At 38.7% G+C, this 18,821-nt stretch overlaps 1 protein-coding gene and 1 long non-coding RNA gene across 4 annotated transcripts in view; one reads left to right on the forward strand and one right to left on the reverse strand.

Annotated features, from left to right (window-relative positions):
- aclya (ATP citrate lyase a) overlaps positions 1-16,943 on the forward strand; it is a 42,822-nt gene extending 25,879 nt beyond the window's left edge. The window contains exons 23-29 of one of the 3 annotated variants that reach the window (XM_051941203.1): positions 335-439; positions 12,073-12,223; positions 12,316-12,459; positions 12,593-12,706; positions 12,797-12,879; positions 13,831-13,907; positions 15,857-16,943. In XM_051941203.1, the coding sequence (XP_051797163.1) occupies positions 335-439; positions 12,073-12,223; positions 12,316-12,459; positions 12,593-12,706; positions 12,797-12,879; positions 13,831-13,907; positions 15,857-15,951 (769 nt within the window). In that variant the 3' untranslated portion in view covers positions 15,952-16,943. Of the gene's footprint in view, positions 1-334; positions 440-9,631; positions 9,997-12,072; positions 12,224-12,315; positions 12,460-12,592; positions 12,707-12,796; positions 12,880-13,830; positions 13,908-15,856 lie in introns of those variants that run through there. The other 2 variants (XM_051941204.1, XM_051941205.1) reach the window with 2 other exon arrangements.
- On the reverse strand, positions 13,042-13,886 carry LOC127531587 (uncharacterized). Its single transcript, XR_007938713.1, has 2 exons — positions 13,765-13,886; positions 13,042-13,515 (listed from the first exon to the last, which is right to left on the reverse strand). It is a non-coding gene; the product is annotated as an uncharacterized LOC127531587 (long non-coding RNA).
- Positions 16,944-18,821: the final 1,878 nt, after the last annotated feature.

Below are 18,821 nucleotides of genomic sequence, written 5' to 3' on the forward strand. Positions count from 1 at the left end.
GACAACATACTAAACCATGACATTTTGTTCACTTGTCGCACAAATAATTGCGTTTATTGTTCATTTTCAGATGACATACTGAACTAAGATGTTTTTTTGTCCATTTTCGGACGACATACTAAACTATGACAGTTTTATGCCATTTTGGACGACGTACTAAACTATGACGTTTTTATTAGTTTTTGGACAACATACTCAACTATGACGTTTTTATGACATTTTGGACGACATACTCAACTATGACGTTTTTATGACATTTTGGACGACATACTCAACTATGACGTTTTTGTGCTAATTTATTGTTGGGGGGGCCTTTTTTTTCCTTATTTGACAGGCTAAGTGAAAGGGAACGGGGGAGAAAAGTGGGCGAAGACATGCAGCAAAGAGCCATGAGCTGGAGTCGAACCTTGGCCGCTGCGTCGGAGAGCAGCTCCTATATGTGGTTCACCCGCTTAACCCATTGAGCTATACGGGCACCCTGACTACGACATTCTTATTACATTTTGGATGACATACCAAACTATGACATTTTTATGCAAGTTTTGACGACATACTAAACTATCACGTTTTTAAGCCATTTTGGACGACATACTAAACTATGACGTTTTTAAGCCATTTTGGACGACATAATAAACTATGACGTTTTTATTAGTTTTTGGACAACATACTCAACTATGACGTTTTTATGCTATTTTATGCCGTTTTTTGTGGGGGGGCCTTTTTCTTCCTTATTTGACAGGCTAAGTGAGAGAGTGACAGGGAACGGGGGAGAAAAGTTGGCAAAGACACGCAGCAAAGGGCCGTGAGCTGGAGTCAAACCTGGGCCGCTGCGTTGGAGATCAGCTCCTATACGTGGTTCACCCGCTTAACCCATTGAGCTATACGGGCGCCCTGACTACAACATTCTTATTACATTTTGGATGACATACTAAACTATGACGTTTTTATGCCATTTTGGACGACATACTAAACTATGACGGTTTTATGACGTTTTTGTGACATTTTGGACGACATGCTAAACTATGACGTTTTTATGCCATTTTGGACGACATACTAAACTGACATTTTTATGACATTTTTGAGCCATTTTGGACGCCATACTAAACTATGACATTTTTGTGACATTTTGGACGCCATACTAAACTATGACGTTTTTGTGCCATTTTGGACGACATACTTAGCTATGACAGTTTTATGATGTTTTTGAGCCATTTTGGACGACATAATAAACTATGACGTTTTTATGCTGTTTTATTGTTGGAGGGGGCCCTTTTTCCTCCTTATTTGACATTCTAAGTGAAATGGAACGGGGGAGAAAAGTGGGCGAGGACATGCAGCAAAGAGCCATGAGCTGGAGTCGAACCTTGGCCGCTGCGTCGGAGAGCAGCTCCTATATATAGTTCACTTGCTTAACCCATTGAGCTATACGGGCACCCCAACTACGACATTCTTATTACATTTTGGATGACATACCAAACTATGACATTTTTATGCAAGTTTTGACGACATACAAAACTATCACGTTTTTAAGCCATTTTGGACGACATACTAAACTATCACGTTTTTAAGCCATTTTGGACGACATAATAAACTATGACGTTTTTATTAGTTTTTGGACAACATACTAAACTATGACGTTTTTATGACATTTTGGACGACATACTCAACTATGACGTTTTTATGCTATTTTATGCCGTTTTTTGTGGGGGGGCCTTTTTCTTCCTTATTTGACAGGCTAAGTGAGAGAGTGACAGGGAACGGGGGAGAAAGGTTGGCAAAGACACGCAGCAAAGGGCCGTGAGCTGGAGTCAAACCTGGGCCGCTGCGTTGGAGATCAGCTCCTATACGTGGTTCACCCGCTTAACCCATTGAGCTATACGGGTGCCCTGACTACAACATTCTTATTACATTTTGGATGACATATTAAACTATGACGTTTTTATGTCATTTTGGACGACATACTAAACTATGACGGTTTTATGACGTTTTTGTGACATTTTGGACGACATACTAAACTATGACAGTTTTATGACGTTTTTGTGACATTTTGGACGACATGCTAAACTGACATTTTTATGACATTTTTGAGCCATTTTGGACGCCATACTAAACTATGACATTTTTGTGACATTTTGGACGCCATACTAAACTATGACGTTTTTGTGACATTTTGGACGACATACTTAGCTATGACATTTTTATGACGTTTTTGAGCCATTTTGGACGACATAATAAACTATGACGTTTTTATGCTGTTTTATTGTTGGAGGGGGCCCTTTTTCCTCCTTATTTGACAGGCTAAGTGAAATGGAACGGGGGAGAAAAGTGGGCGAGGACATGCAGCAAAGAGCCATGAGCTGGAGTCGAATCTTGGCCGCTGCGTCTGAGATCAGCTCCTATATATAGTTCACTTGCTTAACCCATTGAGCTATACGGGCACCCCAACTACGACATTCTTATTACATTTTGGATGACATACCAAACTATGACATTTTTATGCCAGTTTTGACGACATACTAAACTATGATGTTTTTGTGAAGTTTTTGTAACATTTTGGACGACATACTAAACTATGATGTTTTTGTTACATTGTGGACGACATACTGAACAATGACGTTTTTGTGCCATTTTGGACGACATACTAAACTATGATGTTTTTATTAGTTTTTGGACGACAGACTAATTATGACATTTTTAAGTCATTTTGGATGACATACTAAAGTATGATGTTTTTATGCCAGTTTGGACGACATACTAAACTATGATGCTTTTGTGAAGTTTTTGTGCCATTTTGGACGACATACTAAACTATGACGTTTTTATTAGTTTTTGGACAACATACTAAACTATGACGTTTTTATGACATTTTGGACGACATACTCAACTATGACGTTTTTGTGCTGTTTTATTGTTGGGGGGGCCCTTTATTTTTTCCTTATTTGACAGGCTAAGTGAAAGGGAACGGGGGAGAAAAGTGGGCGAAGACATGCAGCGAAGAGCCATGAGCTGGAGTCGAACCTTGGCTGCTGCGTCGGAGAGCAGCTCCTATATGTGGTTCACCCGCTTAACCCATTGAGCTATACGGGCACCCTGACTGCGACATTCTTATTACATTTTGGATGACATACCAAACTATGACATTTTTATGCAAGTTTTGACGACATACTAAACTATGACGTTTTTAAGCCATTTTGGACGACATACTAAACTATGACGTTTTTGTGCCATTTTGTACGACATACTAAACTATCACGTTTTTAAGCCATTTTGGACGACATACTAAACTATGACGTTTTTATGCCATTTTGGACGACATACTAAACTATGACGTTTTTATGCCATTTTATGCCGTTTTATTGTTGGGGGGGGGGGCCCTTTTTCTTCCTTATTTGACAGGCTCAGTGAAAGGGAACGTGGGACAAAAGTGGGCGAAGACATGCAGCAAGGAGTCATGAGCTGGAGTCGAACCTTGGCCGCTGCGTCGGAGAGCAGCTCCTATATGTGGTTCACCCGCTTAACCCATTGAGCTATACGGGCACCCTGACTACGACAGTCTTATTACATTTTGGATGACATACCAAACTATGACATTTTTATGCAAGTTTTGACAACATACTAAACTATCACGTTTTTGTGCCATTTTGGACGACATACTAAACTATGACGTTTTTGTGCCATTTTGGACGACATACGAAACTATGACGTTTTTATGCTATTTTATTGTTGGGGGGGGGGGCCCTTTTTCTTCCTTATTTAAAAGGCTAAGTGAAAGGGAACGGGGGAGAAAAGTTGGCAAAGATATGCTGCAAAGGGCTGCGAGCTGGAGTCAAACCTGGGCCGCTGCGTTGGAGATCAGCTCCTATACGTGGTTCACCCGCTTAACCCATTGAGCTATACGGGCACTCCAACTACGACATTCTTATTACGTTTTGGATGACATACCAAACTATGACATTTTTATGCCAGTTTGGACGACATACTAAACTATGACGTTTTTAAGCCATTTTGGACGACATACTAAACTATGACGTTTTTATTACATTTTGGACGACATAATAAACTATGACGGTTTTATGACGTTTTTGTGCCATTTTGGACGACATGCTAAACTATGACGTTTTTATTACATTTTGGACGACATACTAAACTATGACGGTTTTATGACGTTTTTGTGCCATTTTGGACGCCATACTAAACTATGACGTTTTTGTGCCATTTTGGACGCCATACTAAACTATGACATTTTTGTGACATTTTGGACGACATACTAAACTATGACGTTTTTGTGCCATTTTGGACGACATACTTAGCTATGACATTTTTATGACGTTTTTGAGCCATTTTGGACGACATAATAAACTATGATGTTTTTATTCGTTTTTGGACAACATACTCAACTATGACGTTTTTATGCTATTTTATGCCGATTTATTGTTGGGGGGGCCCTTTTTCTTCCTTATTTGACAGGCTAAGTGAAAGGGAACGGGGGAGAAACGTTGGCGAAGACATGCTGTAAAGGGCCACGAGCTGGAGTCAAACCTGGGCCACTGCATTGGAGATCAGCTCCTATATGTGGTTCACCCGCATAACCCATTGAGCAATACGGGCACCCCGACTACGACATTCTTATTACGTTTTGGATGACATACAAACTATGACATTTTTATGCCAGTTTGGACGACATACTAAACTATGACGTTTTTGAGCCATTTTGGACGACATAATAAACTATGACGTTTTTATTAGTTTTTGGACAACATACTAAACTATGACGTTTTTATGACATTTTGGACGACATACTCAACTATGACGTTTTTGTGCTATTTTGTTGTTGGGGGGGGGCCCTTTTTCTTCATTTGTCAGGCGAAGTGAAAGGGAACGGGGGAGAAAAGTGGGCGAAGACATGCAGCAAAGAGCCATGAGCTGGAGTCGAACCTTGGCCGCTGCGTCTGAGATCAGCTCCTATATATAGTTCACTTGCTTAACCCATTGAGCTATACGGGCACCCCAACTATGACATTCTTATTACATTTTGGATGACATACCAAACTATGACATTTTTATGCCAGTTTTGACGACATACTAAACTATGACGTTTTTGTGAAGTTTTTGTGACATTTTGGACGACATACTAAACTATGACGTTTTTGTGACATTTTGGACGACATGCTAAACTATGATGTTTTTGTTACATTGTGGACGACATACTGAACAATGACGTTTTTGTGCCATTTTTGACGACATACTAAACTATGATGTTTTTATTAGTTTTTGGACGACATGCTAAATTATGACGTTTTTAAGCCATTTTGGATGACATACTAAAGTATGATGTTTTTATGCCAGTTTGGACGACATACTAAACTATGATGCTTTTGTGAAGTTTTTGTGCCATTTTGGACGACATACTAAACTATGACGTTTTTGTGAAGTTTTTGTAACATTTTGGACGACATACTAAACTATGACGTTTTTGTGACATTTTGGACGACATGCTAAACTATGATGTTTTTGTTACATTGTGGACGACATACTGAACAATGACGTTTTTGTGCCATTTTTGACGACATACTAAACTATGATGTTTTTATTAGTTTTTGGACGACATGCTAAATTATGACGTTTTTAAGCCATTTTGGATGACATACTAAAGTATGATGTTTTTATGCCAGTTTGGACGACATACTAAACTATGATGCTTTTGTGAAGTTTTTGTGCCATTTTGGACGACATACTAAACTATGACGTTTTTATGACGTCTTTATGCCAGTTTGGACGACATACTAAACTATGACGTTTTTGTGCCATTTTGGACGACATACTAAAGTATGACGTCTTTTTTTTTTCTTTCTTTTTTTAATGTGTGATTTATTTATGAATTTTTCAAGGTGCAATAAACAGAGTACCGGGAGCATACAAACACCTGATACGTAAATGGCCAACCAAACGTGACCATTAACAAAAGTGAACAGATTTAATAACAAAGAACTCAGGGGAAAAAAATAAATAAATAAAAATTTTAATAAACACAGCAAAAGACATAACACAAGACACAAACCTCAAGGGAAAAAAAACAATAAAAAATCCAAAAATGTGCCAAAACAACACAAACACGTGCTACTGAACGTGCACAGGTGTATTAAGTATGACGTTTTTATGCCAGTTTGGACGACATACTAAAGTATGACATTTTTATGCCATTTTGGACGACATACTAAACTATCACGTTTTTATGACATTTTTGAGCCATTTTGGACGACATAATAAACTGACGTTTTTATTAGTTTTTGGACAACGTACTAAACTATGACGTTTTTATGACATTTTGGATGACATACTTAACTATGACGTTTTTATGCTATTTTATGCCTTTTTTTGTTGGGGGGGCCCTTTTTCTTCCTTATTTGACAGGCTAAGTGAGAGAGTGACAGGGAAAGGGGGAGAAAAGTTGGCGTAGACATGCAGCAAAAGGCCGTAAGCTGGAGTCGAACCTGGGCCACTGCGTTGGAGATCAGCTCCTATACGTGGTTCACCCGCTTAACCCATTGAGCTATACGGGCACTCCAACTACGACATTCTTATTACGTTTTGGATGACATACTAAACTATGACATTTTTATGCCAGTTTGGACGACATACTAAACTATGATGTTTTTAAGCCATTTTGGACGACATACTAAACTATGATGGTTTTATGACGTTTTTGTGCCATTTTGGACGACATGCTAAACTATGATGTTTTTATTACATTTTGGACGACATACTAAACTATGACGTTTTTGTGCCATTTTGGATGCCATACTAAACTATGACATTTTTGTGACATTTTGGACGACATACTAAACTATGACGTTTTTGTGCCATTTTGGACGACATACTTAGCTATGACATTTTTATGACGTTTTTGAGCCATTTTGGACGACATAATAAACTATGATGTTTTTATTCGTTTTTGGACAACATACTCAACTATGACGTTTTTATGCTATTTTATGCCGATTTATTGTTGGGGGGGCCCTTTGTCTTCCTTATTTGACAGGCTAAGTGAAAGGGAACGGGGGAGAAACGTTGGCGAAGACATGCTGTAAAGGGCCACGAGCTGGAGTCAAACCTGGGCCATTGCATTGGAGATCAGCTCCTATATGTGGTTCACCCGCATAACCCATTGAGCAATACGGGCACCCCGACTACGACATTCTTATTACGTTTTGGATGACATACAAACTATGACATTTTTATGCCAGTTTGGACGACATACTAAACTCTGACGTTTTTGAGCCATTTTGGACGACATAATAAACTATGACGTTTTTATTAGTTTTTGGACAACATACTAAACTATGACGTTTTTATGACATTTTGGACGACATACTCAACTATGACGTTTTTATGACATTTTGGACGACATACTCAACTATGACGTTTTTGTGCTATTTTGTTGTTGGGGGGGGCCCTTTTTCTTCATTTGTCAGGCGAAGTGAAAGGGAACGGGGGAGAAAAGTGGGCGAAGACATGCAGCAAAGAGCCATGAGCTGGAGTCGAACCTTGGCCGCTGCGTCTGAGATCAGCTCCTATATATAGTTTACTTGCTTAACCCATTGAGCTATACGGGCACCCCAACTACGACATTCTTATTACATTTTGGATGACATACCAAACTATGACATTTTTATGCCAGTTTTGACGACATACTAAACTATGACGTTTTTGTAACATTTTGGACGACATGCTAAACTATGATGTTTTTGTTACATTGTGGACGACATACTGAACAATGACGTTTTTGTGCCATTTTTGACGACATACTAAACTATGACGTTTTTATTAGTTTTTGGACGACATGCTAAATTATGACGTTTTTAAGCCATTTTGGACGACATACTAAACTATGATGCTTTTGTGAAGTTTTTGTGCCATTTTGGACGACATACTAAACTATGACGTTTTTGTGAAGTTTTTGTAACATTTTGGACGACATACTAAACTATGACGTTTTTGTGACATTTTGGACAACATGCTAAACTATGATGTTTTTGTTACATTGTGGACGACATACTGAACAATGACGTTTTTGTGCCATTTTTGACGACATACTAAACTATGATGTTTTTATTAGTTTTTGGACGACATGCTAAATTATGACGTTTTTAAGCCATTTTGGATGACATACTAAAGTATGATGTTTTTATGCCAGTTTGGACGACATACTAAACTATGACGTTTTTATGACGTCTTTATGCCAGTTTGGACGACATACTAAACTATGACGTTTTTAAGCCATTTTGGACGACATACTAAACTATGACGGTTTTATGACGTTTTTATTACATTTTGGACAACATACTCAACTATGACATTTTTATGCTATTTTATGCCGATTTATTGTTGGGGGGGCCCTTTTTCTTCCTTATTTGACAGGCTAAGTGAAAGGGAACGGGGGAGAAAAGTTGGCGAAGACATGCTGTAAAGGGCCACGAGCTGGAGTCAAACCTGGGCCACTGCGTTGGAGATCAGCTCCTATATGTGGTTCACCCGCTTAACCCATTGAGCAATACGGGCACCCCGACTACGACATTCTTATTACGTTTTGGATGACATTCAAACTATGACATTTTTATGCCAGTTTGGACGACATACTAAACTATGACGTTTTTAAGCCATTTTGGATGACATACTGAACTATGACGTTTTTGAGCCATTTTGGACGACATAATAAACTATGACGTTTTTATTAGTTTTTGGACAACATACTAAACTATGACGTTTTTATGACATACTCAACTATGACATTTTTGTGCTGTTTTATTGTTGGGGGGGGCCCTTTTTCTTTCTTGTTTGTCATGCTCAGTGAAAGGGAACGGGGGAGAAGACATGCAGCAAAGAGCCATGAGCTGGAGTCGAATCTTGGCCGCTGCGTCTGAGATCAGCTCCTATATATAGTTCACTTGCTTAACCCATTGAGCTATACGGGCACCCCAACTACGACATTCTTATTACATTTTGGATGACATACCAAACTATGACATTTTTATGCCAGTTTTGACGACATACTAAACTATGACGTTTTTGTGAAGTTTTTGTAACATTTTGGACGGCATACTAAACTATGACGTTTTTGTGACATTTTGGACGACATGCTAAACTATGATGTTTTTGTTACATTGTGGACGACATACTGAACAATGACGTTTTTGTGCCATTTTTGACGACATACTAAACTATGATGTTTTTATTAGTTTTTGGACGACATGCTAAATTATGACGTTTTTAAGCCATTTTGGATGACATACTAAAGTATGATGTTTTTATGCCAGTTTGGACGACATACTAAACTATGATGTTTTTGTGCCATTTTGGACGACATGCTAAACTATGACGTTTTTATGACGTTTTTGTGACATTTTGGACGACATGCTAAACTATGATGTTTTTGTGCCATTTTGGACGACATACTGAACAATGATGTTTTTGTGCCATTTTTGACGACATACTAAACTATGACATTTTTGTGACATTTTGGACGACATACTAAACTATGATGTTTTTATTAGTTTTTGGATGACATACGAAACTATGACGTTTTTGTGCTATTTTGTTGTTGGGGGGGCCCTTTTTCTTCTTTATTTGTCAGGCTAAGTGAAAGGGAACGGGGGAGAAAAGTGGGCGAAGACATGCAGCAAAGAGCCATGAGCTGGAGTCGAACCTTGGCCGCTGCGTCTGAGATCAGCTCCTATATATAGTTCACTTGCTTAACCCATTGAGCTATACGGGCACCCCAACTACGACATTCTTATTACATTTTGGATGACATACCAAACTATGACATTTTTATGCCAGTTTTGACGACATACTAAACTATGACGTTTTTGTGAAGTTTTTGTAACATTTTGGACGACATACTAAACTATGACGTTTTTGTGACATTTTGGACGACATGCTAAACTATGATGTTTTTGTTACATTGTGGACGACATACTGAACAATGACGTTTTTGTGCCATTTTTGACGACATACTAAACTATGACGTTTTTATTAGTTTTTGGACGACATGCTAAATTATGACGTTTTTAAGCCATTTTGGATGACATACTAAAGTATGATGTTTTTATGCCAGTTTGGACGACATACTAAACTATGATGCTTTTGTGAAGTTTTTGTGCCATTTTGGACGACATACTAAACTATGACGTTTTTGTGAAGTTTTTGTAACATTTTGGACGACATACTAAACTATGACGTTTTTGTGACATTTTGGACGACATGCTAAACTATGATGTTTTTGTTACATTGTGGACGACATACTGAACAATGACGTTTTTGTGCCATTTTTGACGACATACTAAACTATGATGTTTTTATTAGTTTTTGGACGACATGCTAAATTATGACGTTTTTAAGCCATTTTGGATGACATACTAAAGTATGATGTTTTTATGCCAGTTTGGACGACATACTAAACTATGATGCTTTTGTGAAGTTTTTGTGCCATTTTGGACGACATACTAAACTATGACGTTTTTATGACGTCTTTATGCCAGTTTGGACGACATACTAAACTATGACGTTTTTAAGCCATTTTGGACGACATACTAAACTATGACGGTTTTATGACGTTTTTGTGCCATTTTTGACGACATGCTAAACTATGATGTTTTTGTTACATTTTGGACGACATACTGAACAATGACATTTTTGTGACATTTTGGACGACATACTAAACTATGATGTTTTTATTAGTTTTTGGATGACATATGAAACTATGACGTTTTTGTGCCATTTTGGACGACATACTAAACTATGACATTTTTGTGACATTTTGGACGACATACTAAACTATGATGTTTTATTAGTTTTTGGATGACATATGAAACTATGACGTTTTTGTGCCATTTTGGACGACATACTAAAGTATGACGTCTTTTTTTTTCTTTCTTTTTTTTAATGTGTGATTTATTTATGAATTTTTCAAGGTGCAATAAACAGAGTACCGGGAGCATACAAACACCTGATATGTAAATGGCCAACCAGACATGACCATTAACAAAAGTGAACAGATTTAATAACAAAGAACTCAGGGGAAAAAAATAAATAAATAAAAATTAAAAAAAACACAGCAAAAGACATAACACAAGACACAAACCTCAAGGGAAAAAAAATAATAAAAAATCCAAAAATGTGCCAAAACAACACAAACACGTGCTACTGAACGTGCACAGGTATATTAAGTATGACGTTTTTATGCCAGTTTGGACGACATACTAAAGTATGACATTTTTATGCCATTTTGGACGACATACTAAACTATGACGTTTTTATGACATTTTTGAGCCATTTTGGACGACATAATAAACTGACGTTTTTATTAATTTTTGGACAATGTACTAAACTATGACGTTTTTATGACATTTTGGATGACATACTTAACTATGACGTTTTTATGCTATTTTATGCCTTTTTTTGTTGGGGGGGCCCTTTTTCTTCCTTATTTGACAGGCTAAGTGAGAGAGTGACAGGGAAAGGGGGAGAAAAGTTGGCGTAGACATGCAGCAAAAGGCCGTAAGCTGGAGTCGAACCTGGGCCACTGCGTTGGAGATCAGCTCCTATACGTGGTTCACCCGCTTAACCCATTGAGCTATACGGGCACTCAAACTACAACATTCTTATTACAGTTTGGATGACATACTAAAGTATGATGTTTTTATGCCATTTTGGACGACGTACTAAACTATGACGTTTTTGTGCCAGTTTTTTTCATATTTTGGACGACATACTGAATTATGACGTTTAGTATTTTTGATAACATTTTAGATGATATGCGACATGATTTTTTTTTGGACGACATACTTATCCTTGACATTCAAATTTTGGACTACATACTGAAGTATGTCGTCTGATATCTCACAAAAATTTCATAGTTTAGGATGTCGTCACAAATGTTACAAAATACTTCATATCGTATTTCGTCGAAAATTTCAATGGATCATCATGTCGTACTTCCTTTACTCACGATAAACAACTGCAGGGAACTCCTCCATAACCACCCTGCATCTTTTTTCACTTCTGTATGTGCAGGTTGCCCAGATATGCCTGCCAGTTCATTGAGATGTGTCTGATGGTGACAGCAGATCACGGTCCGGCTGTTTCTGGAGCTCACAACACTATCGTCTGTGCCCGAGCTGGAAAAGACCTCATCTCCAGCCTCACCTCTGGTCTCCTCACCATTGTAAGACTACAACCTGACATTTATACATGGATTTGTTTTGCGAACCTGGAAAAGTCCAGCATGAGCACACATCTCTCTTTATTTTCTTTCAGGGTGACCGATTTGGAGGCGCTCTGGATGCTGCAGCAAAGCAGTTCAGCAAGGCGTTCGATAGCGGCATACTGCCAATGGAGTTCGTCAACAAGATGAAGAAGGATGGCAAGCTGATCATGGGCATCGGACACAGAGTGAAGTCGGTGAGTAAAATACATGTTTACAAGAACCCACTTTAAAAAAAAAAATACAGACAACAGATGTCAAATTCTAAAGAATGCAGTTTAGTTTGGAACAAAGCTGTTGAATTAACATGATTTTTTTGTGCTTCCTCAGATCAACAATCCAGACATGAGAGTCCAGATCCTGAAGGACTTTGTGAAGCAGCACTTTCCCTCCACCCAGCTGCTGGACTATGCTCTGGATGTCGAGAAGATCACCACCTCCAAAGTAAGACTGTAAACTTTATGCTCTTTTACAAAACAATCTTCTTTTTCTTCAATACATGACATGATGTTCGTTTCACTCTCTGTTGACTAGAAACCCAACTTGATCCTGAACGTGGACGGATTCATCGGTGTGGCCTTCGTGGACCTGCTCAGGACTTGTGGAGGATTCACACGGTGAGTCTTTGTAAAAGTTTACACCTGGTTTCTGCTGAAATCGTGGCACTTTGACTACAGTTACGAGATATCACAGATCCTTTTTTCCTCCTGTTATGCCATGATTTTCATTTCACGACTCCGCATTGGGTAACAAAAACCACAAGATGGTGAGAATCGTACTTAAGTTAATTATACTTTAATGAGTGATAGGTTTTTTGTATAACAACATAAATCCACATAGGTCAGAAAAACAGGAAGTTGATGATACTCAAATAGAAAGAAATTAACATTACCATAGATGGACTTCTCACTAGAACTGCTCTAGATTAACAACAAAAGAACTCAAATTTAAAATCTATGCTGACTTACCAGCACTTACTAACCAAACAAAAACTACAGCAAGGAGAAGCATAAAAGTGAGATATAAAAGCACCTGAATCTAACAAACTCATTCTTTAGTCTGCAGTGAACAAAGTTTGCTGGTACAGACACAATCTGTCTAGTTACCAGAAACATGAGACAAAAAGACATGGAGGTGACCCGCTCACACCAAATCACTGTGAGTTTTCCCAAAATTTAAAGTGGGGATGAAGACAATTCTGGTCCAATCAATGAGGGCAGGAAGCAGCAGGAACCAAAGCAGGACCGGAGCTTCTGTATAACACACAAAAATGAAATATGCATTAAGAATCAGGACAAGATTGTTCGCACATAAAGATAAGGAGCACAGCAGCAGCAACATTTCAACTGCAGCAGGAAATAATCAGAGTATTTCAGCTTTAGTGAAAACTAAACCTACAGTCAGTAAAAATGTGATGGGAGCAAAAACAACACAACAAAGGGTTGAAATTAGTACTTACTGCCAAAATAATTTGTAAATTTAAAGTGACAATCAGGACTTACTTATAGCATATGTATTTGCTGAGTGCTTGTCTTTTGATTTCTAACATGCCAATGTCTTCATGACAGGGATGAAGCTGATGAGTTTGTGGAAATTGGAGCTCTGAATGGCATCTTTGTGTTGGGACGCAGCATGGGATTCATCGGTGAGTTGTTTCTGGAAATAGATGAGGAATGGTTTTTGTCTGTATTGATTCCAATTCTACTTAGTGACTGGGATTCTTTGAGTTGCAGGTGGTTCGGTTTATTAATAATGATCTAATGATGTACTGCATTAAAGTATAACAGTGGTAGGAGACACTTTCTTCCAAAGTACTTTTAATTTTAATATCATAGTAAATTTTCCTGATCAGAGCAAGACTTGAACAGTGTGGTATTAGTGCTTCTACTGAAGCATCTGAGTCCTGCCACTGCTCATCTCTGCCTCTTAACCCTCGTGTTGTCCCGCAGGTCAAAACTGACCTGAATTTCGCTGGATTTTGGAAAATGTTCGAAGTTTTACTGCTGTATATGTAATCACTTTAGATATTTTTAGGATTTTTTTTTGGAAGATTTTTACTCCTTTTTGGAAAATATTTCCAAGAATTTTCTTGACAAATTTGGTGGATTTTTTTTTAAATGAAACTTTTAAGGAATGATTGGAATTTTCTTCCTGAAGGTTTTGCACATTTTCTGAAATTTGGGGATTTTTTTTTTTTTTTTCAGAATTTTTGGGGTTTTTTTCAGACAAGGAAACAATATTTTTTCGTGCCCGTAAATGGGGACAACAGGAGGATTAAGGTTTATACACCAAGGAGTTTTAGCAGCATAAAGCAGACTAACACAATATTAGGCTGGTGGTCATAATGTTATGCCTGATCGGTTAATTCAAATAATTTACTTAACGTGCACAGCAATATCAATCAGTAATTGGTTAATTGATTGTATAAATTAGCATACTTTTTGTTAGCGATGCACTGATGTTGTCAACAAAGCAGCAGACAGATTAAATAAAAGTTCTAACAGCGCTTTCATACACTTTGTTTAAATCATAATGAACTTGTATGTCTAATGGCACAGATGGACAGTGGTAAATAAATGGCAGGTGATTGCAGTACACTTTTTATAAACTAGCATGAATGACATTTGTCTGAGCTAATAAGCAGAATTAAAATTAAACTTTCTTGATGATTCTTTTGGAATCTGAACTATTTCTGACCCCAGCAGTGAGGGAGCAGTGGCTGACATGGAAGAGTGGATTGTCCACATATCGTAAACTTGGTGGTTTGATTCCCTCCATGTACTCAAATGTCTTTAGGAAAGACAACGAATCCCTGTTGTTCCCAATCTCAAGTGAATGCTGCAAAGGTGGGGAAAAAAACTATACAAGTGCAAAGCATTTACTATCTTCCAGACAGTTGGATTATGTTCATTTTGTCGTTTCTTACTTTAAAATAGTGTTACTTTTAAACCGATAACTAAGACGTCGTCGAAGCACGTCAACAAGGCAAAAGCATACTTTTCTTACTTAGTTGTCGGTTTAAAAGTAACTCTATTCTATCTTCCAGACATGTCTGTACTAAATGGTAAATGGTTTGCAGTCATATGTCACCTTTTATAACCTCAGCTAGTTCTACAAAGTGCTGTACGATGTGTCTTGGGATTTTGGGATCAATGTCTTTCCCAAGGACATTTTGGCACATGGAGGGAATCCAACCCCCAACTTTGAAGGATTGTCCTCTAATTGTAAAGTTGGTAATTTGATTACTTCCATGTGCCAAAATGTCCTGAAGAAAGACAATGAACCCAAGTTGTTCCCAATGAGTGCTGCTGAGGTTGCCATGTGTGAACTTCTTATCCAAGACACTTCTTCAAACTTGAATTGAGAACTGAAGAAACCTCTTGGATAAGAGGTGCAACATCTTCAAGAACCTGAAAGACAAGTCTAGTTGCTTTCCAGTGAAGCGCCTTATCATGATCTGGATGAATGAGAATCACCACGTGGAGGCACAAGGGATCAAACCACCAACCTTGCAATCAGTAGACAACCTGCTCTACCACCTGAGCTACTTCCACCTTCTATGTGAATCACTCCTTTCCCTTAATATCTCCTCAGGACACTACTTGGACCAGAAGAGGCTGAGGCAGGGCCTGTACCGCCACCCCTGGGACGACATCTCCTACGTACTGCCTGAACACATGTCTATGTAACCAGAGGGACCTAAACCAAGTAGTGCCAGCTCTGTTTCCTCACCCCCACACTGTGATCTGTCACCTCAAAACTGTGTCATAATATAGGGAAGTTGTTAAAGTTACTATAGCTGTAAATACTGGAAAGTTTGGGAAAGCTGTCTGTGCTGCAGTTCTGTGAATTATAGTCAAACCTGCTCAACTGTGAAGCTAAAGGGAAGGAGGTTAAAAGAGCATCACCACCACTCCTGATCAGTGCAGTTATTTACCCCCAGTAGTGCGCTATTCTATTAACCAAGCATGTGTGTCTGTATTACAGACTGTTGCGTATCTGTGCAGCCTTCGTCATTGTGCCATCTGGAAATCTTGCTACACGAGTGCAATAATGTCGATAATATGAGAAAATACTGTAGAGCAGAGCTTTATTTCTGTAGAGAACATTAAATGGTACGAGAGTGTTATAGCTTTGCTTTCCTGCGATGTTTTGTGACACAGTGGTGAAAATCTGTAGTGTACTTACTCTGCAAATGGGACCATTTTATGAGTTGATCCTGGCAGGTTTGATGTGACGTCCTCTCAGCAGTATTTTCTGAAAGAGAGTAAATAAAAGTCAAGTGTTGTCCATCTTATGAGTAAATTATGTCATTTCAGTTGCTGTTCTTCTCCTTGTTATTTAAAGAAATGAGCCACCAGATTTATATTCAATTAAAATGTGCCAAATTATTAAATTAACGAGTTGGAATTGGATTTTCAAGGTAATTTCATTTCATTCAGAACACACAGTATACAAATCCCAACCCAGTGGGGAGAATCTTCATGTGGATGTAATCATTTAAACTCTTACTTTCTTGGTGATTTAAAACAAAATACTGTATGTGGATATTACAAAAATGTGTAAGAAACTTCACCAGTGCTGCCAACGTCTCTGTGTTGTTATTTTTAACTGTTTCACTGTGAACCCATTTGTTCTGTGTTGCCAACTGAGTAAAATAAAGTGAATGTAGTGGAGTAAAGTAACTGTGTCCTGTCTAATGTGTGTCTGAGGAGTTAACTTTTAAACATTGCTGCAATTAAGGATCATTTTCATTGTTTAATAATGAGGACAGATGTAGAGCCACAAACTTCGTGCTCTGATGTACTCTCTGAAAAGGATAGAAAACAAAGTCTCATTGAGAAACTGGCAAAATGTGAAATCCATGTATTTTAACTCGTATCTCTTGTCAAACTTTACATACAAGAGATGCATCTACCCATCTACCACCAAAGCAGCACCGAGATGGCCTCCTCCAACCACCAGATAATATCACACGGCTAATGAAGAAGAATCGATCTCAAAACAAAAAGCACTCAAGCCAAATGTGTGACGAACAAGGTGCTACTGAAGCAAGCTAACAGACCCGTCTTACAGCTGCTTCCTTTCCTTAAAAAAGTATCAGCTTTGCTTGAACACTAAACATGTTTCCTTCTAGCCTAGCCATGCTAGACTCATGTTTTTGACGGCACAAGGGTCTAGGGCCGCTCGACAGGGAGGGAGGCGGGCTAAAAGGTTGTCTATCAAATCACTCTGCAGCAATTGGGTAGGTATACAACCAATCAACGCAACGAATAGGCTGACAGTTCCTAGAACGCCGGCGGATTGTGGCTAAGTCCCATTAGCTTCCCAACCAGCGGAGCCACGGAGCCAACTGGTATATTAAGGATTTGCCATATCCCGTCGGCATAAGTCCAAATACGTCTTTCTTCTCAATGAAACACTTCAGTGCCGTCCTTTGTTTATCTTTCAAGTTGAATTTTAGCTTCAAATCTTTAAGGGCTGTGGCCAAAGCCGAGTCCAAAGATAACTGTTTATTGTGCGCCGGTTGTTTCTGTCAGAATCGTCACGCCTCTGTCGTCACTTCGATACGCCCGCCTTCTGACTCTACACTTCATGGTGATTGGTCCGGCCAGTTTTAGGAGAATCCAGCCTCGAGCCTTATGGAGGGTAACTAGACCCACCCTGGCAGAGAATTAAATTCGTTGCCGTGGGTCATCTAGTGCAGCTAGGCTAGTTTCCTTCATCATATTAGTCCGATTTTACACCTCCATGCTCTCTTTCATCAGCGCAGTGTTTGAATTAAGGGAGAATTCAACAAAACATATAATACAGAATCACAACTGAAGGCTTTTAAAATGCCCCCAGTGCATCAAACCAAACTAAACACAGCAGAAATGACACAAACATCCAGACAAGTTAGAAAAGGTAATGTCAAACACTGAAACATGCAATTAATTCGCATGAACAATGACATGAAATCTGATCTATTTGACAGAAGGCGTTTTCAGTCTTTGTTTTTCTGCTTCGGATTCTTTGAAGATCAATTTTTGAGTCTTTGAGATCGTTGAAGCAACATTACGCCTTCACACTCTACTGCTGATCACGAAGTACTGGTAAAACAACAAGACACAAAATCCACAAAAAACAGAACAGCCCGATTCTGTTTACCTGTCGCTAGTCTTTACGCACTCTGAAGATCCCTCTCTACCTCTTCTGTCCCTCTTAACCTGCCCGGCCAGCAGGCAGATGGGACCCACACATAAGAGCTGGGTTCTGCTTGAGGTTTTTCCCTGTTAAAAGGGTGTTTTCCTTGCCACTGTCACCTTTGGGCTTGCTCTGGGGGTCAGACATATGGGAAAACTAATATTTTCAGCTGAACTAAAGACAGACTTTGTGATTTTTCTGCTCACATGTTGTCTTGTTGTAAACTTACTCTTTCAAATAAATAGCCTCCTAACCCCCTGGAAACCAGCGTTTGTCCTGTTTTTGTGTCGCTCCTCGGCGACCCTAGACAGCCGGTCATAATGTTTTGTGAGCAACACAAGGGAGATTAGAGGAGAGACTACCAAGTAAAAGG

This window comes from Acanthochromis polyacanthus, chromosome 21 (assembly GCF_021347895.1).
Source record: "Acanthochromis polyacanthus isolate Apoly-LR-REF ecotype Palm Island chromosome 21, KAUST_Apoly_ChrSc, whole genome shotgun sequence".
Classification (NCBI taxonomy): domain Eukaryota; kingdom Metazoa; phylum Chordata; class Actinopteri; family Pomacentridae; genus Acanthochromis; species Acanthochromis polyacanthus.